The sequence below is a fragment of the Spermophilus citellus genome (genome assembly GCF_964194105.1).
Source record: "Spermophilus citellus genome assembly, chromosome: 5".
Lineage (NCBI taxonomy): Eukaryota > Metazoa > Chordata > Mammalia > Rodentia > Sciuridae > Spermophilus > Spermophilus citellus.
The window spans coordinates 96,504,669-96,532,126 of record NC_138186.1 but is presented as its reverse complement, the minus strand read 5'-3'; the positions used below and the strand labels follow the sequence as shown (position 1 = coordinate 96,532,126).

At 34.0% G+C, this 27,458-nt stretch overlaps 1 protein-coding gene across 4 annotated transcripts in view; it reads right to left on the bottom strand.

Annotated features, from left to right (window-relative positions):
- The window catches only part of ZNF292 (zinc finger protein 292), an 85,169-nt gene that overhangs the window by 24,668 nt on the left and 33,043 nt on the right, over nt 1–27,458 (bottom strand). For 2 of the 4 annotated variants that reach the window (XM_081296566.1, XM_081296567.1), the window contains 3 exons: nt 13,743–13,897; nt 13,458–13,536; nt 11,087–11,222 (listed from right to left, as the gene is read on the bottom strand). In XM_081296566.1, the coding sequence (XP_081152692.1) occupies nt 11,087–11,222; nt 13,458–13,536; nt 13,743–13,897 (370 nt within the window). Of the gene's footprint in view, nt 1–11,086; nt 11,223–13,457; nt 13,537–13,742; nt 13,898–27,458 lie in introns of those variants that run through there. The other 2 variants (XM_081296568.1, XM_081296569.1) reach the window with 2 other exon arrangements.

Below are 27,458 nucleotides of genomic sequence, written 5' to 3'. Positions count from 1 at the left end.
GATTAACTTTTTTTTTAACATAGCTTTAATTTCCTAATACAATTATTTCAAAAGGAAACTCTACAAAGACAACGTACAGGAATTATTTCAAATAATCTCATTAAAAAACTCATAATCAAAAGAATCTGAAAGATCATGGCAAATAAATTTGAAAGGTGACAAGTATCTAACAAAAATTAGTCTGTAGAAATTTCAAACAGCAGCATTTAAGTTAGACTGACAAATTGTGTCTAATATGTTTTCTGCTAAATCAATGTATTCAGACTATATATTAATATTAAACATTTCAAAATCATAGTTTTTTTTTTTTGCTGATGGGAAATCCCTGCCACACTTATGGCAAAATGAATTCCCAAGAAATACAAAGCAATTAGAGCAGAAGGGACTTTATAGATCATTTTGTCCAGCTACATCATTTGGCAGATGAGTAAACTGAGGCTCACCGAAGGCAAGAGACTTCCTAGAGTCTTAAAGCCATCTAATGACAGAACCAGAACTAGACTACCTTTTTAGTGCTTGCTAGACTTCTGAAAAAGTTTTATGATTTTTATATTTGAACAATTAGATGTGTCAAATTGCACTCTCTAATCTGCTTTCCCCACTCTCACCTCACATAAAAGATTTTAAATTTTATTCATGTGTGCCTTTCTATCTACTTTCTCTGCATTTATGTGCTTCATGAGAAAAGCAGTTTTTATTATATTCAAGCCGATCAAGACAGCTGGATGACACAAAATGACAATGTAAATACATGTTAAAAATAGCTTTTCCCCCATAAATGCCACTTTTATATGCTAAATAAGCAAATATTAATTTTTACATCCAACAATTAACTTTATTTTTTTTTAGAGAGAGTGAGAGAGGAGGGAGGGAGGGAGGGAGGGAGGGAGGGAGAGAGAGAGAGAATTTTTTTTAATATTTATTTTTTAGTTCTCGGCGGACACAACATCTTTTGTTGGTATGTGGTGCTGAGGATCGAACCCGGGCCGTACGCATGCCAGGCGAGCGCCCTACCGCTTGAGCCACATCCCCAGCCCCAACAATTAACTTTAAAGACACTACAATTTATACATTTTTGAGATAAATAAATCACTGTATGAATACTGTGTATTACATAACACAGCTTATCCTAGTCTCCTGAATTCCCCTAGAGTAGTGTCAACTCAACTTACTGAGTGTATAGTTCCATGCCAAGACAGCATCTCTGACTTGTTGCTTTTGAGCGTTATCACATACCATACAAAAATCTCTACACCATAGAATATGTCATCTCTATATTTCAATCTACTTGGTTGTGCCCAAGTCAGAAACTTAAGATAGACCTTAAAAGTGCTCTCTTCTGAATATCACCCATACATCCAACCCAATATCTAGTTCTGCCTTTCTACTTGATTCTATTCACCTTTTCTCTACTGCCCCCCCTCCCCACAACCCAAATCCCTAATTAGACCACCCAGTAGCCACCTGCTAGTCTTCTGCATCATCTCTTCCCCCCCTATCACTTCTCCACCAGCACCCAGAGTACTTAGTTCAGTATTATTTTAGAAACTTTTAAAATATTTTTTTAGTTGTAGATGGACACGATGCCTTTTATTTATTTACTTTTTATGTGGTGCTGAGGATCGAACCCAATGCCTCGCATGTGCTAGATGAGTGCTGTACCACTGAGCCACAACCCCAGCCCCCTTAGTTCAGTTTTTAAAGTACATGTTTGATTTTCTTCCTTTTTTTTAAAAAAACCTTTGGCTTTCAAAGGATAAATCCCCAAATTCTCACCATGACCTATATGAATATGCATTACCTAACCTTTTAAAAGATATATATCATTAGTATTTTCTCTTACATACAATTTGGAAATCAATCAAGAAAAAAAAAAAAGGCTCCAAACTGGAAAGGAAGAAACAAAATTGTTTCTAAGCAGATGACATGATCTTATAGGTAGAAATCCATAAGGATTCCATTTAAATTTTTTTAAATAATACATTTAACAAAGTTGCAAAATACAGAAATCAACACACAAAAATAAGGTGCACTTCTATATGGTAACAGTGAAAATTTTTGCAATAGCATCAAAAACAGTAAAATACTATTAATAGTAAAAATAGTTAAAAAAAAGTAAAAAACCTAATCACAACATGAAAGACTTATACACAGAAGACTATAAAATGCTGCTGAAAGAAATTAAAGACAACATAAATAACTGGAAAGACAGTTTCTGTTCATAGACTGGAACAATTAATAACGTTAAGATACCCATCCATACTATCCAAAAAAATCTACAGATTCAATATAATTCCTATCAAAATCACAATGGCAGTTTTTCATAAGGAATCCCTAATAGCTAAAATTACTTGAAAACAACAACAAAGCTGAAGGTACCACATGACCTGACTGTAAAACATAAATTTGGAGTAATCAAAAAATGTAACACTGGCATAAAAATATACATAGAGACCATTCAGTAGACTACAGACCAGAAAGAAACCCTATCATATTTGTTCAAATGATCTTTGAAGAGTGCTAAAACAAATCAATGGAAAAAGGGATAATCTATTAACAAATAGTGCTGGAAAAACTAGGTATCAAAAGAATGAAGTCCATCAAAATGGACTAAAGACCTAAAAGTTAAGACCTGAAACTAGAAAACTCCTACAAGAAATCAGTGGAGAAACTTCATGACATTGGACTACGCAATAGTTTCTTGGCTACAACTTCACAGGTTTACAACAAAAGCAAAGACAGACAAATGAGACTATATCAAACAAACGTTCATGTATTGAAGGACACAATTAACAGTAAAATGGCAGCCTAAGAAATGGGAGAAGACATTATCTGATAAGGATTATTAACCAGAATATATAGAGAATTCTTGTATCTCATAAAGAAAAAAATATGATCAAAAATTATCTATGAACTCAAATAGATATTTTCCAAAAAGATGATAAAAGATGGTTAACAAATCCTCAAAGAACTACAAATCAAAAGCATAATAAGATATTACCTTATACTCATTGCAACAGCTACTATAAAAAAAGTATTTTTGAAGATGTGGAGAAACTGGAATTTTATGAACTATTAATGAAACTATAAAATGATATAACCACTACAGAACATCGCAGAGCAGTTTCTCAAAAAAACTAAAAAACAGAACTACTATGTAATCTATCTATCCCATTTTTGGGTGTATGCTCAAAAGAACTGGTCTCAAAAAGATCCATGTACTCCCATGTTTATAGCTGCACTACTCTTGAAAGCTAAGAGGTGGAAACAATGCTTGAACAAGTTTTAAGCTTTAGAAATTTCCCTTGAAAGGCAAAAGATTCTGAGGGTGGGAGGCTAGAGAGAACTGCAGGGCTCAAGGTTCAAGAAAGTATTGACAAAATGCAATTTATGCAACTAAATTAAAAGTAGAAGGGAGAGGGCTGGGGTTGTGGCTCAGTGGTAGAGCGCTTGCCTAGCATGTGTAAGGCACTGGGTTTGATTCTCAGCACCACATATAAATAAAAAAAAATAAAGGTCCGATGCCAACAACAACAACAAAAATGTAGAGGGGAAAGTTTAAAAAATATAGTTAAAAAATTAACTATATTAAAAATTCAGTGTGACTGTCATAGGGAGTGCTAAGTTTATTTACTCTGTGATGCTGGGGACTAAACTGAATCCAGGATCTTGCACACCCTAAGCAAGCACTCTAACACCTTTTCAAAATTTCATTTTGAGACAGGGTCTTGCTAAGTTGCCCAGGCTGGTCTCCCATTTGGGAACCTCCTACCTCAGCCTCTCCAAGAGCCGGAATTAAAGGCATGTGCCATCACACCCAGTTGTAAGTTCATATTTTAGAATGACATATACAAAAAAGGAAAAGCAAACTCAGGATCACGGATCCACTATGAGTGTAAGAGACCTGGTACTAATACATGCAAAGTGTAAGTAAAGTTAAAACCTAAAAGCTAAATATCTGCCCACCAAAAGTGCTGAGAATATTAAAAGTAGAGGAGATGATACTTAAGTTGGGAAAAGCATATATATTATTTATGGTGGGAAAGAATAGGAGAATTCTTCTGCTTCTCAATTTTAGATAAAAAATAACACAACAAAAAACAAGAGGAAAGAGATGGAAAAGGTAATTTTTTAAAATAAGGCTGATGGTATGTTTGCAAAACTGTAGAATGAGATATAATCCTGGATAAAAGTTTAAAAATTAACTATATTAAAAAATGGCTAGTAAGAGGAGAGGGAAAGGGGAAATACTGGGAAATGATATGGGTTTAATATGTAACAAGTGCCACCTTGTGTATAACATTATGCACCAATTTAAAAATATGGAAAAATAAGAAAAAAATTGCTGTGACTATTCAGAAAAATAAGTGAATAGTAAGAGTCAATACAGATTCATTAAGCATAAATTAGGTTGTACTTTCACAGAGATTATGTTAAAATAGAACATAAACCCAAATATAAAATGGAAAACTATAAAGCATCTAGGAAAAAATGAAAGAAAAGGGGCTGGGGCTGTAACTCAGTGGTAGAGTGGCCGCCTTGCATGTGTGAGACACTGGGTTGGATTGTCAGCACCACATAAAAATAAATATATTGTGTCCAATTACAACTAAAAAATATTTAAGAAAAAATCTACATGATATTAAATTTGGTGATGAGTTTTTAAATAAAACAAAAAATCATGAGTTCATTAAATAAAAATTGATAAATTTGACTTAATTAAAATATGGGACTTCTGCTTTGTAGGTCACTTTTAGGAGAAGGGTCAAGCCAGAGAGAAAGAAGTTTGTAAACCATACCTGAGTAGAACTTGCACCCAAAATATACAAACAACAGTTAAAACTCAATAAGAAAACAATCCAATTAAAGAAAAGGCAAAAGATCTGAACAGATGCTTCACTAAAGATATACAGATGGCAATTATGCATTTGAAAAGATGTTTAATGTAATGTATCATTAGAGAAACATAAATTAAAACAATTTGCTAACTCTATGTGTCTATCAGAATGGCTAAAAAACAAAAACAAAACAAAACAAAAAAAACCAAAAACCAAAAACCAAAAAACCCAAACCAAACCCCCAAAAACCAGACACTATCAATTATTGGTGAAGGTCTGGAGTGATACAAACTACTCAATGCCGAGGAGACTGGGACAGTTTGTGAGGCTGAAATAGCCCTGGATGAAACATAGACAAAGAATCTAACTATTCAAAATGTATGAAAAAAAAAAATGTCTTACTGAAAGGAAGAGAAAAATAAAATGCTAACCCAAATAACTTTAGAAATGAATGGATTCTATACAAAACAGTATAGACATTTTCAAAGATAGGCATTTTCTTAGAAAGCTAAACAAAGTCATACCATACACAGTAATCCTACTGATGTGAAAATTCACATCCACACAAAAACCTGCATGCAAATGTTTATGGCAGTTTTACTCAAAACACCAAAAATGCTAGCAAACAACATATTCTTTAATAAGTGAACGAATAAACATTCCTACAATAAAATACTACCCAGTATTAAAAACAGATGAATTATTAAGCCACATAAAGACATGGATGAATGTTTAATGAATACTGCTATTTAGAAGAAGAATGAAAATGTAAAACTACAGAGATGGCAAATAAATTAGTTTTTCTCAGATTTTTAAGAGAAGGTTGAATAGATGAAACACAGTTGGTATTATGACAATGAAATGATTCTTTATGATATTGTAATAGTAGGTAGATTCTTTGTCAAAACCCAAAGAATTTTATAGCATAAAGGGGAATCTTAAGGTATATAAATGTTTCAACTTTAGGAGGTTGGGACAACCCCAGATGAAAAAAAATCTAATTGTATTACAAATCTATGAAAAAAGTCTCACTGAACACATAAGAAAAATAAGATGCTAACCCAAATGATGTTAGAAATGAGTGAATTCTGCATGAATAAAGGCAAAAGGAACTTTACAAAAGCACTGTACTCTAAATGACAAAACTGTTTCCCACAAGTGTATAAGTTTATCAATTCTGAAATCACTCTACCTGTACTCCAGGACTGAATGGATGGTCAATGGCAGGAGAAACCAGTCTGAAAAGGCTTCCAATCATGTGACCTTCTATTGAAGTTGGTGGTTACAGATAAGTGGGAAGGTTAGAACGATCCTTATGGTTATGGAGTAGGAAACAGTATGAACTTAAATTTGGTTTAACATAGATAATAGCTGGTTACTGTACAAATATTTATAGATATGTATATATACACATGGTAGTACACAAACATATTTCTTTGCTCTGTCCACTGAGAGAACCTAGATGCAATGATATAACAAAGTGAAAAAAAGTATACTCAGATACCATATCTTGGTTTCTAATACCATTCTCCAATAAAAGGAATCATGATTCCCTGGAAAAATAGCCAGTTCTACAAGTGGGTCAAGAAATATGCAAGATGAGCCTGCAAGGTCTTATAATGCCAGGAAGCTGAAAAGTAGTTAAAACACAAACCATAACAATAGAGTATGGATGAAGGATCCCATAAAGCCTTGGGAAAAGCTGGAATAATTTGAATGATAAAATAGTACTGGATTATGACCAAACTATAAAATAAATTTCCATGACTCCATACTGTGACTTATAAATAAAATGAATGAATGAATGAATGAATTATGTGGGTGTGTGAAATCTGTTTGCAATCCTATTGGTCTTGATACACACCACTCCTTACAAAGATGGAAGACAACTTTCCACCTTTTAAGTGTGGGCTGCACATCCTAACTTCCTTTAAAGGGTACAGCATGGAAGGTAGTGAGGGAGAGTAACTTTACTGAATTCTGAGACATAACTATCTCACTAAGTGGTCAATGTTCACACCAATGGGGATAAGTCATGTTGATAACATGTACCCTTAACATAATGTGAATACAATGGTGCTTTACCTCAGTGGTCTTTCTCCCCCAAACCCCAGTCTAATCATGAGAATTATCAACAAACAAATCCCAACTGAGGGACCCTCTACAAATACCTGACCAGTATTCCTCAAAACTGTCAAGGCCATCAAAAACAAGGAAAGTCTGAAAAACTGTCACAGCCAAGAGGAGCCTAAGGAGATATGACCACTAAATGTAATGTGGAATCCTGGCTGGGATCCTGGAACAGAAAAAGGACATTATATAAAAAAAACCCAAGGAAATATGGATAGTATGGACAAACAAATATCAATATTGGGTTATTGTGTGTTAAAAAATACAGTATAGTACATTAAACAGAAAAACAAACATAAAATGTAAGATATTAAATAGTGGAAACTGGGTGTAGGGTATACAGGAAATGCTTCATAATTATTCTATAAATCTAAATCTATTCTAAAATAAAAGGGCTAATTTAAAAATAATAAATTAGGTCAAACTAACCTCCAGATTGAACATTTTTACATAAGAGAACTCAAATACTGCCTATGGTCTTTCCTCAAAAATTTACTTAAAAAAAAATAGGTACACTTGATAAAATGATAGCAGTTAGAAGGTAAAAAGAACAGAAAGAAAATGAGAGAATTCTGTAAGTATTTAAGACTCTGTTTCTGGGTATGATCTTTTTATGGTTATAATCATGGACCTGGATGCCAATAGGGTATAAGGTAGTAAAGCTGCTAATGAAAGGAAATTGGGAAGGACAAAAATCTTGCATAATACAGGATTCAAAACTATTTTGACAAATGAGTTAAGAGTAGTATTTGTTTAAAAGAATTTTGTTTGTGTGATTTTAGTAACCTCCTTGAGTTGTGAGAATGATATGGCTACCCAAAAAGATAACTTTATCTCAGGTAAATCTAACTTAAGTTTAAATAGGATGAAGGGAGTAAGTATAGTATCACTGACCTAAAGCTCACCAAATCACACTTAAGATATGAGTAAGTGTTGAGAATTACACATTAAAGAGAATAATGAACATAAAATGTACTTGAAAATAAAGAATCATGACTGTAGGTTTAAAATCATGCCACAACAGGAAGGTTTTCAGTCTACATTAAAAAAGATGACTAGGTATTTTCCATATGATGGTAGTCTCCAGAAGTGATCAATATGATTTTATTTTTCAATGATGCTTTTTTAGAAAGGAGTTAAAACTAGGTAGGAAATAACTAGTATTAATACCTTTCCAATCCAGAGACTATAACTATACAAACACACAATATGTCAAGTAAACAAAAATTTTCTTTCATATTCAAAACCATCTACTTAACTTATTTTGGTTTAGTTATTAGTTACCTCATTTTAGAATGCTAAAACATCAAAGTGGAACCAACATCTTTAATTTAGAGTCCTACCTACTAGCGCTCTTCTAAATAAAAGAGAATTTTCTTGGTTTATATGAAATTTAGCAGGTCTAAATTTAATCAATTTAAAAACTGAATTAAAACAATCAGGATTAAGCAGATTATCCAATGTTCAAATACCACATCTAAACCTCAAAGGAAGCTGGGCACAGTGGCGCAAGCCTGTAATCCCAGCAGCTCAGGAGGCTGAGGCAGGAGGATGGAGCTCAAAGCTAGCCTCAGCAAAAGCAAGATGATAAACAACTCAGTGAGACCTTGTCTCCAAATAAATACAAAATAGGGCTGGGGGATGTGGCTCAGTATTTGAGTGTTCCTGAGTTCAATCCCTGATACCAAAAATAAATAAATAATGAAAATAAAAAGGTGAAAGGTTTCACTAGTAACAAATTATAAGCATAGCCTTTATGGGCAGACTCATTAGTCTCTGAACCCAGGGGTATAGCCACTGAGTCACATCCCAGCCTTTTTTATGATTTTTATTTTGAGACAGGGTCTCACTAAATTGCTTAGGGCCTTGCTGTTTTTGAGACTCACTTTGAACTCATGATTCTCCTGCTCTGGTCTCCCTAATCACTGGGATTATAGGATGTGCCACCGTGTTTATCTTGCTCTTAACTTCTAATTTGGAATCTACTTTTAGGCTACAGTTAAGCTAAATCAAGGGGCTAGATACAGAATATAAGAGCTATAAGTTACCCCATCCTTATATCACCAAATCTGAAAACATAAATAAATTAGTATGTAGATACAAAAAGTTAATTCCTTCAATTTTTTCCCAGAAAGAAATAAAAATACACTTCTGGTTTATGTGATTATTCACAAAAGAAACATTCAAAATAACAGAGGACCAAGTAAAGATTATGGTTGTAAAGTCTCTCAAATAACACTCTCTGTTGTTTTATGAGCTCTGTTAGAATCTGGCTATCTATCTATAATCCACCTGCTTTACAGAAACTCCTCCTGGCTCTACAGTCCAAATTATGTCATATGAAGATCAAGAAAAAATCAAAGAGACAGGAAGAGACATTTGTTAACGATATGATGTTAGGTACATTCAAAACAAAGAAATAAAGCAAATAATTTTTTTAAAGTCTTAATCTAATAAGGTAAAAGTTCTTTTTTCCTGTTTTAGTAATAACATGTGAATTTGGCAAAATGTTATTTATAAACTGACAATGGAAAAATTATTTAGGTTAGGTGCAATTTTATTTTATTAGGCTAGGTGTGTCAAGGTGAAGAGTGAAGAAGAGTGAAGCTGAGGATCTGGCTTTAATTCCTGGCTCCACATCTCATCACTACAATGTGATGCTAAAAACACAACTAATCTTTTTGAGCCTCTTTATCTCATAAAACACAGAAAAGGGACAATAAAGATCCTAACATTATCACAGGATTATCGTGAAGGTTAAATTAAACCATGCACATAAAAACACTTTCTAAACTGTTAGGGACTAGACAATGTAATTCGACATACTATTAATACATAACATCCCATCATTTCCAAAAAGCTGACAAGATTAGAAAGCGAAATTTAATGCTAGAAAAAAAACATACTGGTGTTAATCTCTTAGGGATAAAATCTAAAATGTCAATGGCATCCCCCCCCCAACTAACAACAACAACAAAACAAAAACCCAATTAAGATTCTTAATATCATCATCATTATTGTTATTTTAAATAATCAGTATTGATTTTCCATTTCTCCAAAGTCTTAAAAACACTAGAGCAAATCTGTGACTATGTATGAAGGAAGGAAATGCTAACAATGCTAAAGTTCTAGTGAGAACCAAGAAAAGGGTAACACTACTAGAACTATTGGGAAAGCACTGAGAAAATGGTAGAAAGGGAAGATGGGAAAGAACAATTTGCTGAAGAAAAGTTTGAACATTGGCTGGGTTATTTTTTGGTAAATATCCAAGTACCAGAAGAGTTCATAAGCAGTTATGAACTCTTAACACTCCCTTCTCATAGCCTTCATAACTTTCAGTCACATCATAAAATTATGTAGAGTTTGCAATCAATCAACAAGAAAAACAGCAAAAATAAATGGTAGAAGCAGACAGTGTTAAATACATGTTTATTTCATTGGATGTGTTAATTTCTTCTTATATATTTCTCCAAATACCCTGAGAAAGGTTAGGGTGAAATCTGGGCACATTTTTCTAAATCTCAAGAAAAGCATCAAGACGACAACTATGCTTTGTCTTCATGATATATACAATTTGATTATATACGTATGTACATGTGAGCGTGTGTGTATATTTTAAGTTAATTTAGCCATCTACTTCCAATAGGACGCCTAACAGTTTGAGCTTAGCTAGAATCCAACAACAACGCACGATAAAATAAGAGTAATAAATTGTGAATGAAAACTAATTTTAGAGACATAAGACTTGAGAATTCCAGCACTGTTTTTTTACCATATTTTGAGGAAAATCATTTAACTACCTGAAAGCAGAAATTCTGCTTTCTCCATCTGTCAAATAAGTTATCATATGCCACCTGTCAGGATATTACAGAGGGAACAACCCCTCTGTTGAAACGACACTGAGAAAAAAATTGTAATATGTCTGTTATTTTAAGATTCTACAATCCTATAAATGCATCATCCCCCAAATAAAATAAAGGTGAAAGGCCTAAAGTACCTCAGATGAAATTTAATTAACGGACCTTTTTGGGGATATCTTCAGATGAATTATATCCAACCAACTTTACTTATTTTCTCTAATCTATAATTCTTTTTTTCTCTCTCTCTAGAAAATTTACCTTTATCCTTATCCAATGGTTCCTGGGAAAGAATAGTGCACAGTACCGGGTTTTTCCACACCCCAGTCTCTTGAGCTAGAGTAGCTAAAAAATGCAATTCACAGCTGCCATTCTCCATCAGCTTTTCATGAGCTACCTATAAATATTAAATAAACATCCAAAGAATTACAACAGATTTTTTTTTAAAGCAAACTTATCAGGTTTTAAATATAATACTAAACTTTTGGAAAATAAGACTCGTATCTTAAAAATTTCATGTCACATTGCAAAGTTCTAAATTCCATTACTTCTGACATTTAATGATGAATTACAAAGATCAGAAATAGATCAACTGTATATCTTAAATAAATATATTTATGGAAAGAAGCTCACATAATGTTTTTTTTTCAAAATCTAAACCAAAAGTAAAGTTTATTCTCAAGGAAACTATCAGAATATCAGCATTAAAGACATTACATATTTTATATCCTGTTTTCCCTAAAAATTCTTATACTATTAATAGAAAGATCTGCACCATGGTGTAAGTCACAACATATACACACCATAAAAGGAACTTATGGAAATAACTAAATCCATGATTTTTCATTTGTTTATTACACAGCCTTGGCAATTTTACATTAAAGATGATACTGAACCTTGCTTACTAGTTGTTTCCAAGTGTTCATGCACTCAGCATATCCTTCAATCCACCAAAGACCAACTGTTTTTATTCATTCAGAAAATGTTTATTGAGACATTCTATGAGCAAAGTATTGGTGAAGAGAGCAAATAGCTCCTGCCTTTATGGGGCTTACCCTCTGGTGGGATAAAGAAGTATTTGAACAATTAAAACACAGGGAAAATAAAATAAATGCTATTAAGCAAGTCTTTAAGGTGTCATGGAAACTCCTAAAACTACATGTTATATTCAAACAAAAACATGATTCCTCAAAATCTTCTCATTTTAACAAAGTTCAAATACTTTATAAGGAATTTTCTTTGAGCAATAGTTGAAGATACAGGGTTTTAAAAACATTGATTTCCTGGGGCTGGGGTGTAGATGGTGGTAGAGAACTTGCCTAACATGTGAGGCCTCATATTTGATCCCTAGCATATCTCTCTCTCTCTCTCTCTCTCTCTCTCTCTCACACACACACACACAAGCACAATTTCCTTCTTAATAATCTATATGAAAAAGTATCAACTAATACTTTTGTTTTAAAAGTTTATCTTAATTTGGCAAACAAAATTAGTAGCATGATTTTTTTTTTTTAAATTAACTTGGTAGTAGGATACATCTGAATGTCAAATGAGGAAAAGTTACGAAATAATTATTTACCCTAAAATAAACACCTGGGAAGGAGGGAACTGACACAAGTTACTAATATGCCAAAGTAGAAATTGCATAATCAATAATTTAGCTGCAGTATGACAAAAAGGACAAGACAATATCATTTCAACAAAGTTACTAAGCATTCTACCTTCAAGAAGCTTGCATTGGATGTATATTTTGACTTTTAATATTAAAATAGAAAATTTTATTTCCATAGCTTATTTCACATGCTTCCAAAATATAAGGCTAATCCTTTTAAATATACTTCTTACAAAAAAATATAATGCCAAAAAATATTTTATAAACTTTGGCTAGAGGGAGGGAGGGAAACTGTACCTTTTGAAACCAGCTAGCAAGAAAATACTTTTTAATTGAGCAATTAATCAAAATTCACTTGAAAATAGTACAGTCAACACAATCTAGTACTTGAAATAAAACTTAATGCTCTTAAAAATACTACTGAAAACTATGTGTTAAATTGTGTAGTACTATACATAAGCAGTAATGGCACTGAGAAATGAAGCATGTTTTTTCACATATAAAAGGAAAAGCATGGACTTTGAATGAAGAACCTTGGTTCAAGTAACTATGATATTAGCTGTATAAATATGGAGCAGATAAAACATTTTAGAGTATGAGCCTCAGTTTCTTCACCTTTAAAATGGGGAAAATATACCTATTCCCACAAAGTTTCCATAAGAATTAAATTAGACACATTAAATTCCTAAAAACACAGTGCACATTTCTGGCAAATAGTCAAACTGTTCTAAAGCCAAATCAGGGCATTTTATTTTGTCTTCCTTTACTGCTTTGATAAAGTCCTAATTATCTGATTTTAAAGATTTGTGCAATATTCAACCAGTCTATCTAAATGGATATATTCACTTGGCAAACATTTTTTGAGCATGTATTGTATGCAAGACACCACTGTTAATAAAAGCAGCAACTGATATCAGTCATTACCTAGATGTTTTATAGTTTAGTCAAATAATTTTTTAAGAATAAGGAAAACTGACATACAATATATTCATATTAAATCTCATAGGTAAATATTCTCACCTGTACCAGTGTTTGAAATTGTTCCCACTGTTTATCTGATAACTCAACAGGTAGACACAATAAAAGTTCAACACAGCTTCTAAAAAACAAAAAGTTGGTAAGATACAAATAATTATTAATTAATAATTATCAAAATTCAAAGTGAAATAATACCACTAATTCTAATATTATCGGTGGACTCCCTATAGATAATCTGTTTAAAATTGAATTATAAGATCTGATAAAGTTTTTAATTAAAAAAAAAAAGCTAAATACAGTTTTTTATTTACTCAAAGGTCTACTCACAATGCCAAGCGTTCCAGAACCAATGCTACATTTTCACATTCAGAGGTAAGATAAGGTCGGGCGTTAACAAAACTTTGGATAGCCACTGTGTATACCTCCAGTAAAGGTAAGGGGTCTTCTGAAGTTTTCCATTTCTCTGCATATTCAAGGAGTGTCTGTTTTAGAAAAAACAACAACAAAAAAATATTTAAAATGTACATCAAAATACACACTGACTCCTCAACTGTTTTCCTTTCCTCCCTGATAAATTTTTAAAAATAACATTCTTAGTTTATAAAAATAAATAGTTTATACTAAATATTAAAAGAAATAATGACTAGTCATATTTCTAGCAGTTCTCTGTAGGAGAGAAGATTAGTGTTAATTCCAGCAATAGCTTCATTTCATCAACACTAGTTTTAAACAGTGCAAGCATTATCATCTACTTTCTTCCCTAGGCAAAATGTCACCTTTCACCCCAGAATTGCTAAGATTTAACTTATTTTAAAAAGAAGACACCTGGGCAAGCTACATTTGACCAGACATGCAGTGAAGAATTTAAAAGAACATTTGTTTTCTACTTTTTGTACAGGGAGTAGAAGATCCAATACCTAACAACAATTCAACCACGTATGGTCAAAGAAGACATTTACTTTTTTGGTCCATTAAAAAAAAAAAAAAAGTACACAACAACAATTTTCACTTGTTTTTGGCAGTACTGGGGATTTAACAGGAGCCCTCCTCTACTTCTGACCAATATCCCTAGTCCTCCCCTGACCCCACAGGTTCTCAAAGTTGCCCAGGCTGGCCTTGAATTTGCAACCTCCAGTTTCAGCCTCCTGAGTAGATGAGATTATAGGCATGTGCCACTGCAGCTGCCTAACAACTTTTTAAATGATAAAACCTATCAAAAAGTAATCTAAAGACCTCACATATAAAGCCAATATTAAAGATATTAAAGAATGATTATAAGGTCAAATGATTTTTGTAATAGTGTTGGATTTTTAAACTAAAAACATTCATCACCCCAATAAAGTAAATATTTCAAATTCTACTTAATTTGTGTGCTTTATAAAATTTTTGTTAGCTGTTGATGGACCTTTATTTTATTCATTTATTTATATGTGGTGCTAAGAATCGAACCCAGTGTCTCACACGTGAGGCAAGCACTCTACCACTGAGCCACAATCCCAGCCCTCAAATTCTACTCAATTTGGATTATCAATTGATTTATTCTGCAATACTGAGATAAAATCCAGAGATGTTCTATCACCACACATTTTTATTTTGAGACAGGATCTCACTAAGTTGCTGGGGCTGGCCTCAAACTTATGATCCTCCTGCCTTAGCCTCCTCTGTTGCTGGGACTATAGGTGTCCAAACCATAATCACTTTTTGAAAATGTTGTCTTACCGAACAAAGAGAAGAAATTAGTAGCCGTAGGTACACAGAAATATACATATTAAGACACTATAGCTATTAAAATCATGAGTTACTAAAAACTATATAATAGGTTCTCCAGTTATGTTAAATGAAATAGGAGGGCTGGGGATGTGGCTCAAGCGGTAGCGCGCTCGCCTGGCATGCGTGCGGCCCGGGTTTGATCCTCAGCACCACATACCAACAAAGATGTTGTGTCCGCGGAGAACTAAAAAATAAATATTAAAAATCCTCTCTCTCTCTCTCTCCTCTCTCACTCTCTTTAAAAAAAAAAATGAAATAGGACTCAGATGAAATTTTTTAAAAACAATATAAGATTGCTATAATTGGTCCTCTTCATATTTCAGGGCTTAAAACACATTTAATCACACATAAGGAAATTCAGGTATCCTTTCCTTTAAAAAATGTGGTGGTCAGCGGGCAGGGCAGGATATCCTGAAGGGCTTTTATCCAGAAGGTTTGTATCCTCCAGCATACAGAAGTAGCTATTAAAATAAAAAGCATGAAAGAAGCAAAAAAGGTGGGAAATACATTCTATGATGCAACCACTCAAAAAAAAGACAATACCTTGTGTTCTCTACTAACATCCAAATAGCAGTAGAAAATGATCAAACAGAGTAAGGAAGAAAGGAATAGATATATCTAGTCAATAAAAGGGCAACATAGTAACAGCTCAATTTCTCAGAAGAGACCTTGATCTTCTCTCCTTTTCTTTCACCTTAACAAGTGAGGGCAAATATGGATAATCAGAATAATTAGAGAAAAGACAGAAAAACTATAGCCACAGTATGGGACGTAGAGATGGATGGGACAGAAGACATTTAATTAGGTCCAAAACCAATTCCAACAGCAAAAATTTCAGGTAAGTTGAAGTGAATAAGGAAAAAACAAAAACAAATCTTTCACAGTTGTGTCTGGAAACCATTCTGCTTTAAGAGCTATATTTTCAACCTTACCTCACAGTTCCACTAAATTCAAATCCTTCATCATATAGAATAGACGTTTTTTAAAAAAAAATTTTTGTTTTAATTAGTTACACATGACAGTAGAATGCATTTATGCACATTAATATATCATACTTATATGGGACATAATTTCTCATTTTTCTGAGTGTACATGTTGCAGAATCATATTAGTCATGTAGTCATATATATACATATATATATATATATATATAGTAATATATATAGTAATAATGTCTGTTTCATTCTACTATCTTTCCTATCCCCACATCCCTTCCTCCCCCCCCCCATCACTTCCCTCTACCTAATCAAAGGTAATGCTATTTTTTCCCTAGTGCCCCCCCGCCTTATTGTGAATTAGTATCCGCATATTAGAGAAAACATTCTGCCTTTGGTTTTGTAGGATTGGCTTATTTCGCTTAGCATAATATTCTCCAACTCCAATTTACTGGCAAAGGCCATAATTTCACTCTTCTTTAAAGCTGAGTTATATTTCATTGAGTCTATATACCACATTTTTCTTTATCCATTCATGTACTGAGGGACACCTAGGTTGGTTCCATAGTCTAGCTATTGTGAATTGAGCTGCTATAAACATTAATGTGGCGGTGTCACTATAGTATGCTGATTTTAAGTTCTTTGGGTACAGACCAAGGAATAAGATAGCTGGGTCAAATGGTGGTTCCATTCCCAGTTTTCTGAGGAATCTCCATACTGCTTTCCATAGTGCTTGCACCAATCTGCAGTCCCACCAGCAATGTATGTGTGTACAGAATAGAGGACACAGAGACGAACCCACATAAATATGGTTATCTCATACTAGACAAGGGTGTCAAAAACATTCACCAGAGAAAATATAGTCTATTCAACAAATGATGCTGACAAAACTGGAAATCCATATGTAGCAAATGAAATTAAACCTCTATCTCTCACCCTGCACAAAAGTCAACTCAAAGTGAATCAAAGACTTAGGCACTAAAACAGAGACCCTGCGCCTAATAGGAAAAAAAAAAAAAATAGGCCCCAAATCTGCACCATGTCAGCCTAGGATCTGACTTCCTTAACAAGACTCCTAAGTGCAAGAAGAAAAATCAAGAATCAATAAATGGGATGGATTAAAATTAAAAAGCTCTTCTCAGTAAAGGAAACAATAACGTGAGGAGAGAGCCTACAGATTAGGAGAAAATCCTTACCACATGCACCCCTGAAAAAGCATTAATCTCTAGGACATATAAAGAACTCAAAAAACTTAACACCAAAAAACCAAACCAAACCAAAACAAAACAAAACAAAAAACCCAAATAACCCAATCAGTAAATGGGCTAAGGAACTAAAGCACTTCACAGAAGAAGAAATACAATTGACCAACAAATATATGAAAAAGTGTTTAACATCTCTAGCAATCACAGAGATTCTTCATGGGGACAAAAAGAACCAGAGGTAAGTTCCCTAGCTTCACCCAAATTTGAAATACCCAGAAATCTGAAGGTAAAACCCTTCATAAATTTAAAAAAAAAATCTTTTATTCGTTTTTAATTTTACATGGCAATAGAATGCATTTTGACATATCAAAAATACATGAAGTATAACTTCCTATGTTTGTGGTTGTACATGATGTAGAGTTACACTGGTCATGTATTCACATATGAACATAGGAAAGTTATGTCCAATTCATTCTACTGTCTTTCCTATTCCCATCTCACCTCTGTTACCCATACTACCCCCTGTAAAATCCAGTGAACCTCCACCCCCATCTCCAGATGTGAGTCAGCATTTGTATACCTGAGAGAACATCAGGCCTTTGGTTTATTGGGATTGGTTTATTTCACTTAGCATGATATTCTCCAGTTCCATCCATTTACTGGTAAATTTCATAATTTTATTCTTTATGGCTGAATGATACTCCACCGTGTATAAGTACCACATTTTTTTTTATCCTTTCATCTGTTGAAGGGTACCTAGGTTGGTACCATAGTTTAGCTATTGTGAATTAAACTGCTATAAATATTGCAGTGGCTGCACCACTATAGTATGCCAATTTTAAGTCCTCTGTATATAAACTGAGGACTGGGATAACTGGGTCAAATGATGGTTCCATTCCAAGTTTTTCCTTTTCCTTTTCCCCTTCCTCCCTCCCTCCCTCCCTTCCTCCCTCCCTTCCTTCCTTCCTTCCTTCCTTTCTTTTTTTTTTTTTTTTTAGGAATCTCCTCACTGCTTTCCAGAGTGGTTGCACCAATTTGCAGTTCCACCAGCATTGTACAAATGTACCCTTTTCCTCCACATTCTCACCAACATTTATTGTTATTTTTATTCTTTATTTTTGCCATTCTGACTGGAGACGAAATCTCAACGTAGTTTTAATTTGTATTTCTCTAATTGCTAGAGATATTGAACATTTTTTTCATGTTTGCTGACCATTTGTCTTTCTTTTTCTGTGAAGTGCCTGTTCAGTTCTGTTGCCCATTTATTGATTGGGTTATTTGGTGTTTTATTTTTGGTGTTCAGTTTTTTGAGTTCTTCATGTTTCTTGCAGATTAAACGCTCTATCTGAGGTGCAGGTGGCAAAGAAGGCTTTCTCTTAATGTTCTTAATTGCTTCCTTTGATGTCAAGAAGCTTTTTAGTTTGATATCATCCAGTTTTTTGATTCCTGGTTTTACTTCTTGACTTTAGGGGTCTTGTTGAGGAATTTGGTTCCTAAGCTGACACGATGGAGATTGGGCCTACTTTTTCTTCTAGTAGGCACAGGGTCTCTGGTCTAATACCTAGGTCCCTGATCCACTTTGACTTTTGTGCAGGGTGAGAGGGGTCTAATTTCATTTTGTTACATATGGATTTCCAGTTTTCCCAGAACCATTTGTTAAAGAGGCTATCTTTTCTCCAATGTATGTTTACGGTGCCTTTATCTGAGATAACTGTATTTACGTTGGTAGTATAATATAATTTAAGGTCTGATATTGTGATGCCTCTTACTTCATTTACATTTCTCACTGTGGATTGCTCTAGCTATTCTGGGCCTCTTATTTTTCCAAATAAATTTCAGACTGCCTTTTCTATTTCTATAAAGAACATCATCAGAATCTTAATAAGAATTAGATTAATACTGTATAGCACTTTTGGTAATATGGTCATTTGACAATATTAATTTTGCCTATCCAAGAACATGGGAGCTCTTTCCATCTTCTAAAGTCATTTTCAATTTCTTTTAGTGTTTATGTAGTTTTCAATGGAGAGGTCTTTCATCTCTTTTGTTAGATTCATTCCCCAATTTTTTTTTTTTTGAGGCTATTGTGAATGGGATAGTTTTCCTAATTTCTCTTTCAGATGACTCATCATTGATGAATAGAAATGCAACTGATTTATGGGAGTTGGGATGCTTAGAAAAAAGTTAAAATTCTCTTGCAAATGTTGATTGGCATGTGTAATAGTTTTTTGAGTCTTCTAAACATAGAATCATGTCATTGACAAATAGTGATAGTTTGAGTTCTTCTTTTCCTATTCATATTCTTTTAATTTTTTCTTAGTTTATTTCCAATATTTATATACATACACCTATATATTTCAATTTCAATTCTAAGTTGTTATATATGTCAGCAGAATGCATTACAATTCATACTACACATTACACAATTTTTCTTCTAATTGCTCTTGCTAAAGTTTCAAGGACTATGTTGAATAGAAGTGGTGAAAGAGGGCATCCCTGTCTTGTTTCAGTTTTTAGAGAGTATGATTTCAATTTTTCTCCATTTAGAATGATTTTGGCCTTGGGCTTAGCATATATAGCTTTTACAATGTTGAGGTATACCTACCATTCTTAGTTTTTTTAGTGTTTTGAACATGAAGGGATACTATATTTTATCAAATATGTGGGGTTTTTTTTTCATCTTTGAGATAATCATGTGATTATTACGTTTCTTGATTTCCCTTTGTTGAACCAACCTTGCACCCCTGGGATAAATCCCACTTGATTGTAGTGCACTATCTTTTTAATATGTTTTTGTACATGATTTGCCAGTATTTTATTGAGAATTTTTGCATCTATGTTCATCAAGGATATTGGTCTGCAGTTTTCTTTCCTTAATATGTCCTTGTCTGGTTTTGGTATCAGGGTGATAGTAGCTTCATAGAAGGAGTATGGAAGAGTTCTCTCCTTTTGTATTTCATGGAATAATTTGAGAAGTATTGGTGTTAATTCTTCTTTGAAGGTCTTATAGAACTTGGCTGAGAATCTGTCTGGTCCTGGGCTTCTCTTTGTTGGTAGGCTTTTGACGGCATCTTCAATTTCATTGCTGGAAATTGATCTGTTTAAATTTTCTATATCCTCCTAATTCAATTTGGGTAGGTCATATGTCTCTAGAAATTTGTTGATGTCTTCAAGATTTTACTAGAGTATAAATTTTCAAAATAGTTTCTGATTATCACCTGTATTTCAGTTGTGTCCATTGTGATCTTTACAAACTTTTAATGAAAGGTAGGAATCTAGATCCTAGAGGAGTAAAAAAAAAAAAATCAGTGTTTCTGTATAGGGGGTACTCTCGAAGTATTCTTTAAGGAGGTAAGAAGCTCCTAAAATATAATTTTGAATGAATGACACTATAGAAAATATGGAAAATTATTTGAGGCTGCCTATCCTATTCCCAAGATGATTTAGGCTTCATTATGAAAAGAGAAATTAAAGACTCATACCTGATTAGTCATAACAGTATTTTACACATGCCAATCCACATTCACATTTGCAAGAGAATTCCAACTTTTTTCTGAGAATCCCTCAAATAAAGAGTAATATATTTCTTACACATCTGAAATGGTTATACTTTCCAATCTTTCTGACCAATTATTTCACTCAAATGACAGTGACAGCAAGTCATGGACTGCTAGAAGATGGAAACTTGTATTAGCACAACTAGTTCCTGGTTAAAATCAACATGAACCAGAAAAGACTATATAAGAAAATAGAGAATTCAATGATGCAACCATTCCATGTTAAATTCATTATCAGTCTTTCAGGCTTGTGCCATAAACATAAAGGTATGGCATTAAAAAACCAAAAAACCTTGGTTTTAATCTTCAGTTCCTAGCACAGAGCTGCTAAAACCCTTGAAATCTGAGTCATAAAGAGTTTTTTTAGTGGGGAGCAGTGGCACACGTCTGTAATCCCAGTGCCTCAGGAGGCTGAAGCAGGAGGATCATGAGTTCAAAGCCAGATTCAGCAATGGTGAGGTGCTAAGCAACTCAGTGAGACCTCGTCTCTGAATAAAAGACAAAACAGGGTTGGGGATGTGGCTCAGTGGTTGAGTGTCCCAGAGTTCAATATCCTATACCCAACCCTGAAGGTGTCTTTTACATATTAATGAGGTAGATTTTGGCTCAGGAGCACCCAGATAGCTTCAGATGGGAACTGGTCACCAACATGACATGATTAGAAGCTTGGGACTATCAGGGAAGGGGCCTGGAACGAATTCAATCTCTAATGAACTATGATTGAATCAACAATGCCTATGTAATGAAAAGAACATAAACCCCCAAAACAACAGGTTCAGGGAGCTTCTTAGCTGGCAATCACATCCATGTGCCAGAAGGGTTACATACCCTAATTCCAGAGGCACAAAGGCTTTTTGTACTTGGGACCTTCAGATCTTGCCCTTATACCTCTGGCTCTCTGCATCTGTATTCTTTATAATAAATTACAATAGTAACTATGGCATTTTTCTGAGTTCTGTGAGTCATTCTAGCAAACTATCAAAACTTAAGAGGAGGTAGTAGGAACTCCAAACTTTGTAGCCACATCTGATAGAGATGCAAGTAACCTTAGGCCCTGATTCTTTCAATTAGAATCTGACACAAGGGTGGCCCCTGAAAGAAGTGAGCAAGGCCTAAGCCTATTGGGGGGGGGGGGGGCGGGGGTTAATGCTAACACCAGGTAGTGTGGGAACTGAATTGAATTGTAAGACAATAATTTTGGTGTTGCAAAGTTAGAAATAGTGCAAGACTCTGTAATTGATGTCCAAAGTAAAAACAACAACAAAAAAACCCACCCCCAAAAAAACTTCTTGATAGGACTTATTAAAAATATCAGAATTAGGCTGGGGCTATGGCAGAGCACTTGCCTTGCATGTGTGAGGCACTGGGTTTGATCCTTAGCACAACAGAAAAACAAACAAATAAAATAAAGGCATTCTGTCCATCTACAACTACAAAAAAAAAAAAAAAAAAAATCAGAATTAGATACAGTGATGCATTCCTTTAGTCCCAGATACTAAGGAGGCTGAGGCAATACGACTGTACAACCCAGGAATTCAAGGTCAGTCTGGGGCAACATAATGAGAATTCATCTCAAAAATAAAATAATATATATTTTTTTAAATTTAAAAAACTATGAATTGTGCAGCTAGGGGTGTAGCTCGGTGGTAGAGTATATACTTAGCATGTATAAGGCTTTGGGTTCAAGCCCCAGCAGCAATAAATAATTAAGAATCTGAATTAAATTAGAAAAGTAGTTAAGTAATGGAATACAAAAACCAGAAAATACTTTTAAAATTATCTTCTTTCACCTCATTTTATAGATAAAGGAAGAGAGAGAAGCAGATACTGGTGAGACAGAGAGCATTTAAGTGGGTATTTGTAGGTCATGTAGAAACAATGCATACACGAGGATGACAGAAGAAAAGGATGCTGAGACAGTGTAAAAAAGAAAACTGATGATGCACTCATACTTACTAGATGTAGAACAAATTACCAATTTAGGTTAAAAAGTGAATATCCATAATCAGTTTAAAGCTTTGAGAGTTGACATTCATGTAAGTAAGTAGATTGACAGTAGAGCTTCCCTTGTTTTCAAGCCACTAAGATCAGTAGAACCACTGTGAAATAGTACCAAAACACACAAATGGTTAAGAAATTGTGCTTTCTTCAATTAAAAAAAAAAAAAAAAAAAGGTTACTAATTTGTATCTACTCTATTGTCTTAACCTGTACATGACTTTCAGGCAAGAATCCAAGAATGATTAGATTCATTTCAGAGTCAGTAAGATTTTAAAATCATATAATTAGCTGGGGGTGTGGCACACACCTGTAATGCCAATGACTCAGGAGGCTAAGGCAGGAAGATTGTTGTGTTTGAGCCAGCCTCACCAATTTAGCAAGGCCCTAAGCAATTTAGTGAGACCCTGTCTCAAAATTTTAAAAAGGTGGGAGGGGGTGCTGGGGATATGGCTCAGCAGTTAAGCATCCTGGGTTCAATCCCTAACTACTATGACTGCTGCTGCTGCTGCTGCTACTACTACTACTACTACTACTACTACTACTACTAATGAATAATTTAAAACTTTGACAGTGCTGTCATTAAAGGGTACAGTGACATGCACAATATAAATAGGTAAATAGCAAAGACAGGCAGCCTCATTTGCTGTGCAACATTCTGTCCACTTACCACTATTTGTGGTAATGTAACTGAACTATATAAATGTATGAAGTTACTTTATAATTACAAAGTGCCTTTCACCCATAATATTTCAATTATTCCTCACAATTTTGTGAGGTAAGCACCATTTTTGAATTTGCTAACTATAGTAGAATCAAAAAACTTGACTGCTTTATTGGTTAGACTTTTGCTTGAAAGGAAGAAAATCCAACTCATAGCAAAAAAATAATAAAAAAGGTTTCTCACATAAGAAATCATTCCAGGATGGTTAGTTTAGTAGCTTAATAATACCTTCAAGAACCCACCAATCTCTTCAATCTGCTACCATTACATGGTACCTTCTCCCTTTCCTCTCTAACACTTTGGGTCTCAAAGAAAGTGTAACAGGCTTTTTAACCAAACTCGGCAATAACTAGAGAAAAGACTATCTCTACAGGTGACTCTGGTTTTTAGGAATAAGAAAGCCTTTCCCAGAAATCCCAAACCCAATTCCAATCAATAGGTTACCTTCCGATCTCACTGGCCAGTAGTGCATCACACATGTATGTAAAAAAAATCACTCAGTCGTGGTCTGGGAGTGTAGCTTGGTGGCAGAAAGTATGCTTACCAATGAGCAAAAGCATGAGTTTGACTCCCAGAACCAAAAGGAAAGAAAATTACTCAGTCATAATGAAATCCCATGACTGAATTTAAAGCAAATCAGAATCTAACTCTACAAGGCTGGATGTTGCCTAGGGCCTGCTTCTCCAAAGTGCACAGCCATGTGAAGGAAAGAAAATGTGAGAATAAAATCAGAATTCTATTAAGTGAAGGAGGAACCAAAGCCCCACACCTATTATACAAGCAAAAGGGAAGTTTAAAGATGGTGTTTTATGCCTAGCATAGTGGTTTGTTCAACCTCTTTTCCATTATTTTCCTCTCATAAGGACATTAACTTTCCCACCTAATTGTTTCCATTCCCAGTGATACAAAGACAAATCTGTATATCTGTTTATGGGCAACAGCCATTGTATATCTGAAGTCTTGCTCCCTAAGAGCCAATTTTTACCCATTTGGAAACGAAAACGCACACTTTGAGGTTTTTTTTTATTTAAGAAAACTTTTTATTTTGATATAAGTATAGATTCAAAAGAAGTTGGGGGGGGAAGAACAGAGAGCTTCTAGAACTATTTCGTTTAGTTTTCCCCAGTGATAGCATCTTAAGTAACTAACAAAAATCAATACCAGGACAGTGACATTAATACACTTCCTACAACTTATTCAGGTGTCACCAGTTTTACATGTACTTACGTGTGTGTGTGTGTTTGTGTGTCTGTGTATAGCTCTATGCAATTTCACCAGATGTGCAGACTCCTTTAACTACCACCACAATCAAGATATAAAACAGTTTTTGACCACAGGGCTCCCTTACATAATTCTACTCATTCCCTCACCTCTGGCAAATACTAATCTGTTCCTCATCTCTCTCAAAATTTTATTTTAATAGTGCTGCATAAATGGGATCATATAGTGTGTCTTTTTTTTTTTTTCAGCACAATTCCCTTGAGATCTAAGTTGTTCATGTCAGTAGTTTGTTTCTTTTACTAAATTTCATTTAACCATTTCCCTCCCAGCAGACACTTAGGCTGTTTCCATGTTATTGTGAAAAGGCTATAGTATAAGCATTCTTTTACAGATTTTTGAGTTGACATACATTTTCACCTCTCTGAAATCAATGCCCAATAGTGTAACTGCTGGGTTATATAGTAAATATGTGTCTAGTTTCCAAAGAGACTGACAAACTATTTTCTAGAGTAGCAGTTCAGTTTTACATGTCCACCAGCAACATGTGATTCAGTTTTCTCCATATCCTTGAAAGTATTTGGTATTATCACTATTTTTTTTTTAAATTTTAACCATTACTGATGGGTATGTGATGGATACAGTGGTTTTATTTTGTATTTCCTTAATATTGATGTTGGGCATCTTTTCATGTTGTTATTTGTCATCTCTCTTTTTCATTGAAGTGTCTGGGTTCATGTCTTTTGCCCATTTTCTGAGGAGATGAGTAGAATTATAAAAGAATTACATAAGGGAGCCCTGTGGTCATGGAACTGTTCTAATAAAGCATTGGACATGTTTATAGTGCTATACTCACGCTACAACCTACATCTAGGATTCTCTAGAATATAGGTTTACAAACGTTTTGATCTCATTTTTTTCTTTACAGTTGAGTCTGAAGAGTTCTTCATAAATTGTAGATATAAAACCTTGCTTTGACTATGTGATTATCAAATGTTTTCTTCTAATCGGTTGCTTGTCTTTTGCAGAGCAAGAAATTTTAATTGTGAAAAGGTTCAATTTACTTAAATTTTCCTTTTATGAATAATACTTTTGGTGACAAATCTGAAAACTCTTTACCTAATCCTAAGTTCTGAAGATTTTCTGTCCCCCCACCCCCATACTCAAAGTTTTATAGTTTTAGAGGTACTGGGGATCAAACACAGGGTGTTGTTGTCTATATTAATCTTGCACCGTACCACTGAGTTACTTCCCAAGTCCAGTTTTATATTTAATTTGGACTATAAACATGTCCAAAAAATTTATTTTTGGGGGGTACTAGAACACTTTTGGCTCTTAAGTTAACTTCTCATTATTTATATGAGCAAAGACTAAAACATATTGTCTCTGGGGGTGAAGATAGCATGGATTAACTTTCAGTAGCTTCCTTTAGTTCCCCTAAGGATTATGAGGAAAGAAAACAAAAGAGAAGACCACAGAGGTATTTAATTTAATGATCATGAGGATTAAATTACATTATTGTCCTATGTAAAGTAAGACTAATAAAGCATTGGATATGTTTATACTTTTGTACTCATGCTACAACTACATCTAGAATTCTCAAGAATATATATATAGGTTTACAAATGTTTTGACCTCATGACTACTCTTTACTGAGGATCTCACAGAGCTTTTGTTTATGTCATTTATAACTACTGATACTCACCATATTCAAAATAAAAATGAATACTTCATACAAATGGATATAAAATAATAAACCCATCATGTTAACACATACAAAAAAGTATTTTTAATTAAAAAATGTGTTTCCTGCCTGACATGGTGGTGCACATCCGTAAATCAATCCCAGTGGCTCAGGAGGCTGAGGCAGAAGCATTTTAAGTTCAAAGCCAGCCTCAGCAACTTAGCAAGACCCTGTCTCAAAATAAAAAATAAAAAGGGCTAGGGATGTGTGGCTCAGTGGTTAAGCAACCATGAGTTCAATCCTTGGTACCAAAAATAAAATAAAAAAGTGTTTTTTAAAAAAAAATGTTTAAAATAAAAAAGAGTGGAGAATGGCATTGCTTTACATTTGTTAAATCTCTTAAATGTCTAACAATAAAAATGAGTGGGATTTTTGTGCTTAATCTTTTGCAACACCACACATCATGTAACTTTTGTAAAACTCATCTGTACACAACTAAAAGAAGGGAAATAAAGTTTTATGGTTTTGACCTTTTGAACCCTGAGAATTTGATGGATATGTAAGTTATAAAATTTTATTTAAAGTTTTACATAAAAATGGTATAGTGGACATACATTTTGTACCACTCTCTCCCCAAACCTCACTAAAACTATGGTAATTATTAAAGTAGCATAAACCCACAAGACATAAGAAAACAGGAATGGAGTAAAGAGATACAATATTTCAAAAATTAGAAAGCAAGAGCTAGGAGAACAGTAGTAGTTCAGTGGTAGAGTACATGCTTAGTATGTGCAAAGTCACAATTCCCATCAACACCCTGACCCCTCACCAAAAAAAAAAAAAAAAAAAAAAGTCTGGAAAGCAAATGTAAGATTGGCACTCCAAGAAAAGTGATTTCTATATAGGCTTTAGGTTTCAAAACAAAACTAAACTAACTCTGAAGAATCACCAAA